This window comes from Lepidochelys kempii, chromosome 3 (genome assembly GCF_965140265.1).
Source record: "Lepidochelys kempii isolate rLepKem1 chromosome 3, rLepKem1.hap2, whole genome shotgun sequence".
Lineage (NCBI taxonomy): Eukaryota > Metazoa > Chordata > Testudines > Cheloniidae > Lepidochelys > Lepidochelys kempii.
In genome coordinates this window covers 178,399,902-178,415,274 of record NC_133258.1, presented here as the reverse complement: position 1 = coordinate 178,415,274, position 15,373 = coordinate 178,399,902, and the positions used below count along the sequence as shown (strand labels likewise).

At 44.7% G+C, this 15,373-nt stretch overlaps 1 protein-coding gene across 5 annotated transcripts in view; it reads right to left on the bottom strand.

Moving 5' to 3' along the window:
• Nucleotides 1-294: 294 nt before the first annotated feature.
• The window catches only part of MSH2 (mutS homolog 2), a 105,529-nt gene continuing 90,450 nt past the window's right edge, over nucleotides 295-15,373 (bottom strand). For 3 of the 5 annotated variants that reach the window (XM_073339151.1, XM_073339153.1, XM_073339152.1), the window contains one exon: nucleotides 295-8,169. In XM_073339151.1, the coding sequence (XP_073195252.1) occupies nucleotides 7,999-8,169 (171 nt within the window). In that variant the 3' untranslated portion in view covers nucleotides 295-7,998. The remainder of the gene's footprint in view (nucleotides 8,170-15,373) is intronic. The other 2 variants (XR_012158275.1, XM_073339150.1) reach the window with 2 other exon arrangements.

Sequence of the window (15,373 nt, the reverse complement as noted above, 5' to 3'; positions counted from 1 at the left end):
AAATAATCACGATTAATCTCACTGTTAAACAATAGAATATAAATTGAAATGTATTAAATATTTTTGGATGTTTTTCTACATTTTCAAATATATTGATTTCTATTACAACACAGAATACAAAGTGTACAGTACTCACTTTATATTTTTATTACAAATATTTGTACTGTAAAAATGATAAAAGAAATACTGTTTTTCAATTCACTTCATACAAGTACTGTAGTGCAATCTCTTTATCTTGAAAGTGTAACTTACAAATGTATTTATTTGGTTACATAACTGCACTCAAAAACAAAACAATGTAAAACTTTAGAGCCTACAAGTCCACTCAGTCCTACTTCTTGTTCAACCAATTACTACGACAAACAAGCTTGTTTAGATTTACAGGAGATACTACTGACTGCTTCTTATTCTAAAGTGTGAATAGGCGTTCGGCGTGGCACTTTTGTAGCTGGCATTGCAAGGTATTTACATGCCGGATATTCTAAATATTCATATGCTCCTTCATGCTTCAGCCACCACTCCAGAGGACATGCTTCCATGCTGATGATGCTCGTTTAAAAAAACAAAAAATGCATTAATTAAATTTCTGACTGAACTCCTTGGGGGAGAATTGTATGTCTCCTGTTCTGTTTTACCCACATTCTGCCATATATTTCATGTTATAGCAGTCTTGGATGATGACCCAGCACATATTCATTTTAAGAACACTTTCACAGCAGATTTGACAAAATGCAAAGAAGGTACCTGTGCCAGGTTGGATCACAGGAACCCCCTGGGGCTGCCAACTGATGTGCCAAGACTACTTCTGCCCCTGCTTTCTCTACGCTCCCACCTGGGAACTTCAGTGCTCTGCCTGGTTTGAGCCAGACCCAAGTCTGAACCACGTCCCCTAAGAGCCGTAGGCTTAAACTGAAAGCAGCTTAAGAAGTGTTCCTGTCTTTAACACTGATGCCCAACTCCCAGTGGGGTCCAAACCCCAAATAAATCTGTTTTACCCTGTATAAAGCTATACAGGGTAAACTCATAAATTGCCCGCCCTCTATAATACTGATAGACAGATATGCACAGCTGTTTGGTATTAATACATACTCTGGGTTAATTAACAAGTAAAAAGTGATTTTATTAAATTCAGAACGTAGGATTTAAGTGGTTCCAAGTAGTAACAAACAGAATAAAGTGAATTACCAAGCAAAATAAAATAGAATATGCAAGTCTGTGTCTAATACAGTAAGAAAACTGAATACAGATAAAATCTCACCCTCAGATGTTTCAATAAGCTTCTACCACAGACTGGACTCCTTCCTAGTCTGGCACAATCCTTTCCCCGGTACAGCCCTTGATCTAGCTCAGGTGGTAGCTAGGGGACTTCTCATGATTGCAGCCTCCTTTGTTCTGTTCCACCCACTTATATATCTTTTGCATAAGGTGGGAATCCTTTGTCCCTCTCTGGGTTCCCACCCCTCCTTCACAATGGACAAGCACCAGGTTAAAGATGGATTCCAGTTCAGGTGACATGATCACATGTCACTGTGAGACTTCATTACTCACTTGCCAGCACACACCTATACAGGAAAACTTACAAGTAAAACAGAGCCATCTACAGTCCATTGTCCTGGTTAATGGGTGCCATCAAGATTCCAAACCACCATTAATGGCCCACGCTTTGCATAATTACAATAGGCCCTCAGTTATGTTTTATAGTTCTAGTTTCAGATACAAGAATGATACATTCATACAACTAGGATGAACACATTCAGTAGACTATAAGCTTTGTAAAGATACCTTACATGAGACCTTTTGCATGAAGCATATCCCAGTTACATTATATTCACATTCATTAGCATATTTTTATAAAATCATATAGAGTGCAATGTCACAGTACCAATGTGAGATTTCTAAGGATAGATACAGCACTCGACACAAGGTTTAAGAATCTGAAATGCCTTCCAAAATCTGAGCGGGATGAAGTGCAGAGAATGCTTTCATATGTATTATTAAGAGCCATGCTCCAATGCGGAAACTACAGAACCCAAACCACCAAAAATCAAAAAAGAAAATCAACCTTCTGCTGGTGGTATCTGACTCAGATGATGAAAATGAACATGCATCCGTCCACTCTGCTTTGGATGGTTATCGAGAAAACCCATCATCAGCATGGACACGCCTTCTGGAATGGTGGTTGAAGCATGAAGGGACATATGAATCATTAGCGCATCTGGCATGTAAATATCTTGTGATGCCAGCTACAACACTGCCATGAAAACACCTGTTCTCACTTTCAGGTGCCATTGTAAACAAGACATGGGCAGCATTATCTCCTGCAAATAATCAAACTTGTTTGTCCGAGTGATTGGCTGAAGTAGGACTGAGTGGACGTGTAGGTTCTAAAGTTTTACGTTGTTTTATTCTTGAATGCACTTATTTTTTGTACATAATTCTACATTTGTAAGTTCAACTTTCATTATAAAGAGATTGCACTACAGTACTTGTATTAGGTTGCAATCAAAAATAAATGCAAAGTGAGCACTGTACCCTTTGTATTCTGTGTTCTAATTGAAATCAATATATTTGAAAATGTAGAAAACATCAAGAATTTAAATAAATGGTATTCTATTTTTGTTTAATCACAGGATTAATTTAATTGCTTGACAGTCCTAATTCTTGTGTACAGTAACTCCTCACTTAATGTCATCCCCATTAATGTTGTTACGTTGCTGACCAGGGAGAGAACATGCTCATTTAAAGTTGCACAATGCTCATTTATAATGTTTGGCAGCCACCTGCTTGTCCACTGCTTGCAGGAAGAGCAGCCTGTTGCAGCTCACTGGTGGGGGCTTGGAACCAGGGTGGGCTGGCAGCCCCCCCCCCCATCAGCTCCCCTAAGTTCCCTGTGCAGCAGCCACCCAGCAGGCTACCAATTGCAACACAGTTCAGCTATCCCTCCCCGTGCTGCCGTGTGGTGCTCCTGCCCTCTGCTGCTCCTGCCCTCTGCCTTGGAGCTGCTCCCAGGAGCCTCCTGCTTGCTGTGCGGGGGGTGGAGGGAGATGGGTGTTAATATCAGGGTGTCCCCCTCCTCCTGTACCCCATCTCCACAGAGCACGGTGGGATATGACAGGGCTCAGGAAAGAGGGAGCTTGCTGGCTGCAGCTGCTGTCTCAACTTACTGATCTACTTCAAAAGGCAGTGTACTTAGAGTGGGGTCAGTGTACTTAAAGGGGCAATATGCATCTCTCTCTCTCTCTCACACACACACACAAGGCGGGTGGGTGTCTCTCTGCCATGCTGGGTCTCCTCCCTCCATTCATGCTACCACATGGACTGTGAGGCTACATGAACGTGTTAACCCTTGAGGGCTCAGCCAAGTGCTAAGGCATTCCCTGGGAAATATCCCACCCTCTTCCACCCTCTGACTTCACCACCTAAACCAAGCTTCACAGTACAGTATTAAATTGTTTAAAACTGTGTATGTATATATACACATGTATCTGGCAAAAAAAAAAATTCACTGGAACCTCCCTCCCCCCATTTACATTCTTATGGGAAAATTGGATTTGCTTAACATCATTTCACTTAAAGTAGCATTTTTCAGGAACATAACTTCAATCTCAGGCGAGGAGTTACTGTATTACATGAGCAGTGTTACCCTATGCTGAAGACGCCCTGTTCATATGTCCTCTCAAGCAGCTGGCCCCTGACTAGTTTGTGGTGGTAAAAGCAGACTTTTTAGGTCACACTGGTGTCCCAATTCAATTGTCAAGCCAAAGCTATAATATAGAGTGCAATTATTTACTGTGATTTTCTTGTGCACACTATCTACTGTATCTTTTTATCTCCCTAGATGTTTTGACCAAGTGTGATTGGTGGTCTAAATCTTCTCATACACGTACTCAGGGGGTGAATTACTGAATAAAGAAAGAGCTCATTAACACTGTTTGAGAATATTTAAACAGCATAAAAATGTCATTAGTTTCACAAGTTGATGACAGTGCATTCAATTATATTCAATGGACAAGGAGTTAAATTACACATTTAGCTAGGATATTTGTACTCCATCTTAAATTCCATAAACATTTAAGTTACAACATACAACAAAAATCAGATTTTAAAGTCATTTATCAGTTGTTAGAGGTGAACATGCAGTTGCAACTGGACATTCAGATCAGTGTTATTCTATACATATTAGTCTTAAATAGCTTAAAGGCAAACACTACAGCTAGGTTACTGGTCACATGAGAACTGGAGTTTCAGAACTGATAGGCTGATTTTATTTTAATTCATTAACTTGTTTATCTGATCACTGAATTCTCCCTACCATTGTATCAGATTGTTCTAGCTCTTTTCAGTTGTCTTAAGCTACGTCTCATTTGCCTATGAATGCAATAGAAAAATAAAACAAGTATTTCATATGTATACTGAATAGATGTTGCACTCATGCACATACACTACACTGCTCTTCCATTCTATTTTGTGAACAGATGCTAAAGTAATCAGGGAGAAAATGGCATTTTCCAAAGAAATGAATTTTAGTAGTGTTTGGTAATATGACCTTTCCTTTTACCAAAAGCTATTTCTTCCTCAACAGCCTTCTAAATGAAAAGCAACTGCACAGATTACAAACTGATACTGAATATGCAGAAGGTATTCAGTGCCAAGCTTTTTGAGAACACTGGTGTGAATGAGCAAAAAAGAAAATTACATCTTGACTCAAGACTGACAGGACGTGGCCTCAAGCTTTCTTGATAATGGCACAATTTAGTTCTGAAGCTTTGATCATCTTTGCATTCTTGACACAGTTCCTGTTTCATTTAAGATGTGTTCCTGGCACAGTTCTTGTCATTACGGACATGTTTCTGAAAAAAAAGAAGCTAGATTTAATTCAGTGATGCTCAGACCTCAGTGGTTCAGGAACCAGGTTAGCAATAAACATTTCACACTACTGTGGCTCTTTTGAGAGTATTCATTGTTTCATTTACTATTTATATTTACTATTAACCAATTGTCGTTAATAAAATACTTGGTCAGTCATATATATTCATTCTCATAGCAAAAGGACAAGTATTTTATTAACAACAATTCGTTAACATAGTAAAAGCTCAGGATAACTTAAATTGGTTAATAATTAAGTCACACACTGTTTTAGTAAATGCTGCAATGAGCCGCAGGAGATACATTAAAGAGCCACTTGCAGCTCTTGAGCCTCAGTCGGAGGGTCACTGATTTAAATTAAAACAAATGGCACCCTTTTCCCCTTCAGAGGAACAACCCGCATGATGGGAGGAAACTTTGCAAAGTTCAACTCACAATTTCCTACTCACAGGTCTGTTGGAGGGTTCCTCCATCCTGCAGAAGCATTCAGGGATTTCCCCACCTTTAATCCACAGGTTGCAATGGAGCATCCGCAGAAGTGGCCCATGCTCTTGAGTATAATTCCTGATCTTGACACAGACCTCCTGACTATACTTCTCTTTCTCATAACTTTGGACAGCATTGGCTCCAGAAGGAGCTGTCCTCTGGGGGTTCCCTTGGCACAGCTGCTGCTGGTGCCCCTCAAAGCGGATGTTTCAAGTGCACACAGAAAAGCAGTGTACATTAATACAGCCTCAAGTTGTATTTGCTTACACCTTCCTTTCTTGTGGGATTTGGAGGGCAGAATATGGGAGGAACCAAGATGGTTCTTGTACCCTGCCCACTAGATTCCAAGATGAAATCCTGTGGAGTGCCCATGTAACACAACGGTGGAGCTGAGCAGGCATGCTGCAGAAGTAAAACTCCTCTTTCATGGTTGAGGAGGAAAGCATGCATAGATTAACAGTCACAAGGACCATAAACAGCATGACAACATTTTCACTAAGAGATTGACTCAAGCATGTAATCTTCACATAAGCAAATATACTAGTAACTCATTTCCCTAGGCTTGTAATAGGTGTATGTCACTTACAGTCTTCAAAGGACTGCTAGCTTTCTTTAGATATAGTGAAACAGGTTGATCTAATTCAAACCCTGTGACTTCCCATGAATTTCTATAGTAATTTAAATAGATTCCCAAGTATCTATAAGAATGTTTGTGTATTAAGAAAATTGACTTGTATTGCAGTACTCTGCACTGCTTTATACAATTCTATTCTGACTGACAATCTAGTTACTTTACAGACACTATATAATACTGTATATAAGTACTATACTTAAGATATTTTTTCTTACAATGTTTAATAGGAACAAAGTATACTGCATTCTAAATTAAAACAAAAATAAGGTATTGTGGCAGAGTCCAATGTACATAAAATCTCTGCATCGAATTAACATTTTCCTACATCTGCTAGGGTATAATATGCTTATTTTCCAACTTCTACTGAATTAAAAGTAAAAATGATCAACTTCTCAAGTTTAGTATAACCCTTTTAGAAACAAACATTGCAGTAATAAAATTATATGTACTGTACTCCAATAAGTGTATAGCTCAGACACACACAATTAGTTTTTCAACAGCACGCTTCTATCAACATCCTTAACACATATTCTGGTTTAATCTCTGCTAGAGCATATATCAAAGAGTCATGTCTGTCACCTTCAGCATATATATCTTATAATCCCAAAGCCAGACATTTTTTTTTTAAATAAAGCTTGTCAGACTGCCAGTTTTAGATATAAAGCAACAAATATCTGGGAACTGGCGTTATTTAGTCTGCAGAAGAGAAGAGTAAGGGGGAATTTGATAGACCCCTCCCTTCAGGTAATCAAAGGCTGCTAAAGAGGATGCAACTTGGCTTTTCTCAGTGGTGGCACGTGACAGAACAAGGAGCAGTGGTCTCAAATTGCAGTGGGGGAGGCCTAGGTTGGATATTAGGAAACACTATTTCACTAGGAGGGTGGTGAAGCACTGGAATGGGTTACCTAGGGAGATGATGGAATCTCCATCCTTAGAGGTTTTTAAGGCCCTGGCTGGGATGATCTAGTTGGCGTTGGTCCTGTTTTGAGTAGGGATTGGACAAGATGACCTACTGAGGTCTCTTCCAACCCTAATATTCTATGATATAGCCAACAAGCAAGGTCTTAAGAGTTAGGCAAGTGGTGCAGGCAAACTTGTACCTTGATGTGCTTCAGGGCTTGCCAACACAGGGAGATTACGGCACTCTGAATTGAAGCACACTAGCTGATACACAGTATGTAAGAGGCAGTAATAGCATATGCACAGGACAGTTGTGTCCTCTTTCAATTCAAATAATTGCATACATAAGACAGGGCCCCCCCCATGAAGCATGTTAAGTAGATCAGGTAAAATGAATTCGCTTTCTCCCTTCTGGGGACTTGGGCTTATTTAACTCTCAAAAGAAAGTAAATTGGTGGCATCATCCTAGTTCCTGTTTGTTCACATTACAACCCACCACATGACTGGCAGTCTCTGTACAATGAAGAGTTAGCACCGGAATGGAAAGTGCACTAGCCTGTACTACATCTGGCTCAAGCGAGCATAAACAATCCCTTGCATTTAAAGAGAGTATAGTCAGAACCAGTTAAATGTTTAATCATTAGCTAAGATTCCTTATCAAATGTTTTTCTAAAAGACATCACTAATACAGCCCTGTTAAAACTGCAATTATCCCGGGTACTCTTTTGGACCAGTGAGTAAAGCATCAGTGATGACAATGAAAAATAACCGCAGTAGAGGGCAGCTGTAGATTTTGCACTAGAACTGACCGTTTTCTTAACTAACACAGCATGGTAAAAGTTACATGTAGTTTGACTTTCTGGAAAAAAAATCTACGGCTTTCTTTTATTCACACTTCCCTGATATTCGAGAAATGGATTTTATTGAAAATAGCAGTAACTAAACTATTACGCAGGTACAATAGGTACTCATTTTAAAAAGTAATTACAAGTCAAGAGAAAGTGTTGCTTCAGTAGTGAGTACAAAACCTCACAAAGCATAAAACATACAAGACAAGAAAATGATAGCTCTTGTGACTTGAAACAATTCAAGCAGTGTCATTTTAGCTTTTTTCATGGAGTAACTTTTGTTCGGGAAACAATTTCATTCACAAAACCGTTGTTCTTTGCCAACACTTCAGCTTTCAATTGTTTCAGTTTGGTTCTGATGTCTTCCTCTGACATGTCTCTCAAGGGCAATGCTTTCACTTTACAAAGGAATTCCTGAATTATTTTTTCACCTTCCTGAAAGAAAAATGAAAGCGTATTTCACCTTTAAGATCATTCTCTCCCCAATCCCACCAAGGAAGCATCAAGAACAGAATTTCATTAAGTGTCAGAAGTTTTCCTGAAGTAAAGGATTTAGTAGAGTAATTAGTAGAGCAATTAGTAGCAGAGCAATAAGAGTGCTTTCACCTTCTGAACGATGGGTAGAAATCTTTTGTTGACAAACAAAAATGGTTAGAGGTTAGTAACTGTCCATGTAAAGACCTGTAGATTTAAAAACCTGCTAGTTTGAAAGGCTGGATCTACTGTGTGTGTTTCATATTTAAATCCCAGTCCATAGTTTAGCTCTAGAGCTGTGCATTAGATGAACATAGAGACTATTCCAATATATTTGATCGGCAACAGCTGGAATACCTATACAGCTATTATGAAGCTAAACTGCAAATAGAAACATGTTTTTAAAAACAAAGGAAAGGACAAGTTGTTACCAAGCAACCAGAGACTGGCAGTCACCAAGGGGAACACATGAAAATAGAAAAGCTTTATGCATTTGACTTTAAGGAAACCAATGAGCAGAACTTTTTTAAATTGAAGTGGTGTGCAATAAAACCAAACATTAAGAGCACCAAATTTTTTACTAGTATTCAATATCCCTGTGTTGGTAACATAATATGTCAAGAGTACAAGATTCTGCATAAGCCTCTATTGCACTGTGCGACTCCAATGCAATAACCTGCTTAATCCCATGGCTCCTATAATTGTGATTTTCTAGCATGAAGTGCTTATGCAAAGCACATCCAGTGGGGAACCTTCATCAGTCTAAAGGACTTGCAGATATTATAGCATGTGTCTGCCTCTAGAAGTGATGTTAATGCATCTGGTAAGTTAACACAGACAAAACAGCTGAAAATATGCAGTACTACTGCGTCTCTTTCTGAAGTGACACTGTATGGTATAACCTTAAGAGTATTTTTAAAAAACACCTAAGAATGAAACATTTCCCCCTACTTTGAGAGGTTTGCTACAGTCGGTTATAGCAATTTAATTTACATCCGATTAAGAGATGACATCATTTGAACTCAGACAAACAATTTTGCAGATTATTTTACCCTGACCTTGATTAAGATGCAACAAAAGAACAGTTACTGGTAAAAAGTAACCTAAGTTGAGTAGACTACAGATTACATACTCTTGAGATGTGTATGTACGTACTCTGGAAACCCCCCTGGAATCCTACTGGGCCACGACCACAGGGCTGTGTGTATGCTCCCTCACAGGGAGCAACATTCAGACTTCGGAGTACAGTACTGTATGGAACTGTTGCCCCAACCATCCCTCAGATCCTTCCACTTCCTCAGGACTCCATAACAAGACCATGCATTTATTAGGATTTATAAAAAGATTTATAGGAAGGAATGTGGGTTTGGACTAAGTCTATCTGAAGAACTACAGCTACTGGCTAAGTTCCCTCTAAGCTGCGCAGCCGCGCGCAGCTGCCTATTAAGCCCTGTGCAGGAGCTCATGGCTGCAGCGGGGAGAAGAGCCCCTCCCCGCCAGCCCCACTGCAGACCTGCCCCGGTCTTTCCATGTCTGGGGGAGAGGAGCCCCTCCCTGGGCCCAGCCCAGCCCCGCTGGAGCTGCCACGGCTGGGGAGAGGCGCCTCTCCCTGGCCTCGAGACGCTGTGATGAGATAGGGCTGAGGGGAGTCCTGTCTCCCCACTGCAGCCCTGGAGCAGCCTGCACCCTAAACCCCTCATCCCTGGCCCCACCCCAGTCTTCACTCCTAGATGGAGCCCTCACCCCCTGCACCCAGACCTGAGCCCCCTCCCACACCACAAACCCTTCATCCCCAACCCCACCCCAGAGCCTGCACCCCCAGCCAGAGCCCTCATCCCCCCACACCCCAACCCTCTGTCCCAGCCGAGACCCTTCCCACACTCCGAACCCCTCAGCCCCATCCCCACCACATGAATTTTGTTATGTGCACCAATATAAGGAGATGGTTTCCTCAGATTCATCTCCATATGTCACAAACCTAGGAGACCTAGGTTAGATTTACATGCACCAATGTAACTAGGATAAGGTGGATCCATTACTGGCACCCTTGGTGAAAAGGCAATATGGGATCATTATTGGCACAAGGACTCCCAGAATGGCAGAGAAGCCAACTAGAGACTGTTTATAAGAAAGCCTCCTGTTGCCTATTACTAGGAGGCATTCTGGGGAATGAAACCTTGCTTAAGCCTATTAGAGGGGGAAAAGGAAGAACAAAGATTAAGAAGAACAATTTTAATTGGCAGCTCATTTCCATGATCAATGGCAGCATCTAGTACTGAATGATCAATTGGTGCTGACAAAGGCAACAGACCACTGGAACCATGGCAGTGTCTGAATCAGCTTCCCTTGATATCTGAGATTGCTCTCAGATCAGCACCTCCTCAACCTCCTCCCAGAGTCTGGGTAAGACCAAGAGGGAACACTCATGCCTTTTCTTCATCTGATGAGGAAGAGGAAAAATCTCAGCCCAAATTCTCTTACGGTCTTTGAACCTAAAGACTGCTTCAGAACATCTATAAAACACTGAAGTTCCAGAGTCCAAATAGCTAAGTCTTTAAGCAGATTAACCAGTAGTGCTCTCACCAACAACAGTAAGTTTACTCAAAGAACAAGAGTCTAAATGGGTATATGCTACACACCTCCCCAGGGAAAAAAACAGTTACTCACCTTTCCTAACTGTTGTTCTTCAAGATACGTTGCTCATGTTCATTCCGTTGTAGGTGTGTGCGCTCCCCACATGTGCTGGTGCTGGAAGTTTTTCCCTCAGTGGGATCTGTAGGGGACCAGCTCTGGCACCCTCTGAAGTTGCACGCTTATGCACCAGTATAAGGGGCGCCACCCCTCCCCCCTCTTCAGTTCCTTCTTGCTGGAACTCCAACAGAGAGGAAGGAGGGTAGGTATTAGAATGGACTTGAGCAACGCATCTTGAACAGTTACGAAAGTTGAATAGCCATATTTTTCTTCGGGTGCTTGCTCATGTCCATACCATTGTAGGTGACTCCCAAGCAGTACCTCCAGAAGGGGATAGCAGTTCATGGACGTGTCAATTGCAACACAGCTCTGCCAAAGCCAGCATCGTCTCTGGCTTGGTGGGTAATGGCACAGTGCATCGTGAAGGTGTGTACTGACGACCGCGTTGCAGCTCTGCAGATGCCCTGGATAGGGATATGTGCCAGGAAAGTGGCCTGCGATGCCTGAGCTCTTGTTGAATGAGCCATCACTATCGGTGCAGGCACAGCCTGTGCTATCTCGAAGCAAGTACAGATGCAGGCAGTGATTCAGGTTGAAACCCTCTGAGAAGACACCAGGAGGCCCTTCATCCTGTCAGTCAGCACAATGAAGAGCTGAGTGGATCTGCGGAAGGACTTGGTGCACTCCAGGTAGAAAAGCCAGGGTACGCCTGACATCTAGGGTATGCAGACGCCTCTCTTCGTTGGATGTGTGAGGCTTTGGACAGAACACTGGGACAAAGATATCCTGGTTAACATGGAATTGTGACACTACCTTTAGCAGGAAGGCTGGATGGGGACGCAGTTGTACCTTGCAGAGTACTGTATATGGGAGCTCCGATGTAAGAGCTTTAATCTCAGAGACTCACCTCGCCAATAGAATGTGACCTTCCATGACAGGTGCAAAAGAGAGCAGGAAGCCAGAGGCTCAATGGGAGGGCTAGTGAGCTTGGAGAGGACCAGGCTGAGATCCCATTGGGAAACCAGATTCCAGACTGGCGGGAAAAGTCTTGCAAGGCCTTTCAGGAATCTGATCATCATCTTGTGTGAGAATACTGATCTACCCTGGATGTGAGGGTGGAAGGCCAATGTGCCAAGTGCACCTTGATGGATGAAAAGGTGAGGCCCTGGTGCTTTAAGTGAAGGGGGTAATTCAGGATGGATTGTAGAGATGATTGGACCAGAGAGATATTCTGGTCTGACACCCAACAGGAGAAGCACTTCCACTTCACCAGGTAAGTTGCTCTGGTGGAGGGTCTTCTGCTTTCCAAGAGAACTTGCTGGACCTGACTACAGCAAGCTTGTTCCTCAAGATTTAGCCACACAGCATCCATGCTATGAGGTGGGGAGAGGCAAGGTTTGGGTGCAGTAACCATCTGCAATCCTGAAAGAGCAGGTCCTGGACAGTTGGGAAGAGTTCATAGGGCTGCTACTGCTAGGTCCATGAGTGTGCCGAACCAACGTGGCAAGGTCAAGCCGGGGCGATCATAATGATTCACACTTTGTCCCTATCGATCTTCAAGTCGCCCTGGGGCACACCCTCAAAAGGCCTGCTTGCTATCCAGCTAGTGGTGGGTAGAACCCGACTGAGCAGAGGTGGTCGGCAGTTGGCCCTGACAGTGCTTATAGCCATTACCCTTCTTGTGGTAGGGCTCCGACCTGCACTTGCTCCCGAATCTCTGGGTCTGCTGTGGTCTGAACCACATCCTTGCAGGCGTGGGCGTGCAAAGACCCAGGGAGCACAGTGTAGCGCTGAAATCTTTTAGACCGTGCAATCTGTCGTCTGTTTGGTCTGACAACAGCACCAGGCCATCGTAGGGGAGGTCCTGGATTGACTACTGAACCTCCACCAAGAGCCTGGGTAACTGTAGCTAAGACGCCTTTCTCTTGGCCATGGCCAAAACCATGTCCTGGCTGCACAGTCTGCCATGTCTGAGGCTGCTTGGAGGGCAGCCCTCACCACTGTCTTGCCCTCCTCGAGAATGGCCAGGATCTCCTGCTTCCAGCCCTTTGGCAATGAGTCCACAAACTTGGCCATGGATTGCCAAATGTTATAATCATATCTTCCAAGCAAGGCTTGGCGGTTGGCCACTTGCAATTGGAGGCTGGTAGTTGAATAAACCTTTCTGCCCAACAAATCGAGCCTCTTTGCATCTTTGTTCTTAGGGGTTGAACTGGGTTGCCTCTGCCTTCATGCTCATTGGCAGTGCATGTGACCAACGAGCTCAGGGAGGGTGGGTGTAAAGGTATTGGAAGCCTTTAACCAGGACATATTTTCTCCCCATGTGCTTGGAGATGGGGCGCAGGGAGGAGGGAGTTTGCCACAAAACCTTGATTAACTTTACCACAACCTCGGGGATGGGCAGGGCCACATTAAAAGGGGCTGCTGTGCTCAATGTGTCAAATAGGGTGTCGGAGGGTTCTGACAATACCTTGGCATCCAGCCTTAGATTCGCTGCCACTCTTAAGTAGCTCGTGGTGAGCTTTGACACCCTCCTGGAGAACCACGTGGGAGGGCCCCACCACTGCCTCATCAGGTGAAGAGGATAAGGAGGCGGGCACAGGGGAGTCGACCACCTCCATTTCCCCTGCTGGGGGAGCCTCGGCCGAGGCTGGCTGGCCCTGGGCACCCTGCTCCAACTCCTCTTTTGAGTCTGGGGGTGAACGGGAGACTGTCACCGATTGCTTCTCAGATGTCCCTGAGACCGACTGCTGCACATGCTCTGATATCTGAGGGAACCCCCACGGATTTCAGAACTGCCACAGAGCCAGCCACTGGCCCTGAGGCCACACTTTTACTGGCAGTCCCGGGGGAAATCCCAATGCCATTGGTGCGTGATGTGGGCCTGGGCACACTGTGACCTCCTTGCCTTCCAAGTCTGAGGAGGAAGAGACTCGTCCCGAGGACCAGAGTGGTACCGCTGCCGCCTCCTTGCCCTTTCCATGCTGGCTGTCTCCGTGCTCTTCCCTTGGGGACTGGTGCTGGGATGTCAGAGCTCGGTGCCATGCCTCTGGTGATGGCGCTCGGCGGATCAGGGATGGTAGCCCGGTGATTGATGCCTCACTCTGGGAACGGCGCCATGGCTCCGGTGACTGGGTATGTGAAGATCTTTGTCTTGATTCCAGAGACCAGTGTCAGGCCTCTGGAGATGCGTACCATCGATCCGGAGACCGGTGGCGTGACTCTGGGGACCGGCATCGAGACTCAGGGGATCGGTGCCGCGAGTCTGGAGAATGACGCGGATGCTCAGGAGACCTGTGCTGGGCCTCTGGGGACTGGCAGCACGCCTCAGGAGGTCTGCGACAGATAGCTGGTGATCAACAGTGGTATTACGGAGAGCAGTGCCGGGAGCTCTGCCAGGCCAGCCAGCTTGTGTTGGAGGGACGATAGCGCAGTTCTGGAGACTGCTGGAGGAATGCCGCCTACAATGGTGCTGGGGAGCGGTGCTGCGGACATGGGGATTGTTGCAAGGGCCACAGTGCTTGCCTCTCAAGCAGGCAACTTCTCTCGCAGGTGTTGGTGGCACCAAAAGGGACAATATGTCCTTAAGCAGCTTGAAAGGCTCCAGCGTGGACGACACTGCCAGGTGCTGGGTGCCTCTTCCACTTCCCGGGGTGGCGGGCGGGCACCAGAGGGGGCTCGACAGATCAGATGGTGATGCTGAAACCTGGCTGTGCTCCGGCGGGGATGAGCTGCCCCACGTGGGTCATTGCTCGGCTCCAGCTTTCTCCTTTATGGGACATGGGAGGCCGCTCTCTCCCAGTGTGTTTCTTCTGCTTCTTAGCAAGCACTGGTGATGGGGACAGTGGGGTGCTCCCCACTGATGCAGAGGTGCTTGGAGCAGAGTCCAGTCTGGCCAGCTTGGAGGCCGGTGTGAGGGCCCACTCCATAAGGAGCACTCGAAGCCGAACGTCCCGCTCCTTTTTGGTTCGTGGCTTAAAATTTTTACAAATGCGACACTTGTCACTTATGTAGGTTCCCCCCAAGCACTTCAGACAGCTTTGGTGAGGATCGCAGATGGTCACAGGTTTTATTAATGCTCACCATGCTTGAAGCCTGGAGACTGGGGCATGCCCCATCTCTGGGCTAAGTCCCATTGGGGACTAACTTTTTCTATACTTACATTAAGGGAACTAATAAGAACTACACTGGAAACTACTCTCAACAACTATATATAGCAAAAAATACTAGAAAGCACACTGGAATAGTCAAAAACTTGCTGAGGCAAGGGGACGTTGCAGAACCGTCCCTGGCGGTAAGAAGGAACTGAAGGGGGCGGGTTGGGGGGGGCAGCGGCACCCCTTATACAGGCGCATATGTCGTCCACTCCAAAGGATGCCAGAGCTAGTCCCCTATGGTTACCACTGAGGGAAAATCTTCTGGCACCAGAGCATGTGGCGAGAACATACACCTCCAATGGAATGGAGATGAACAA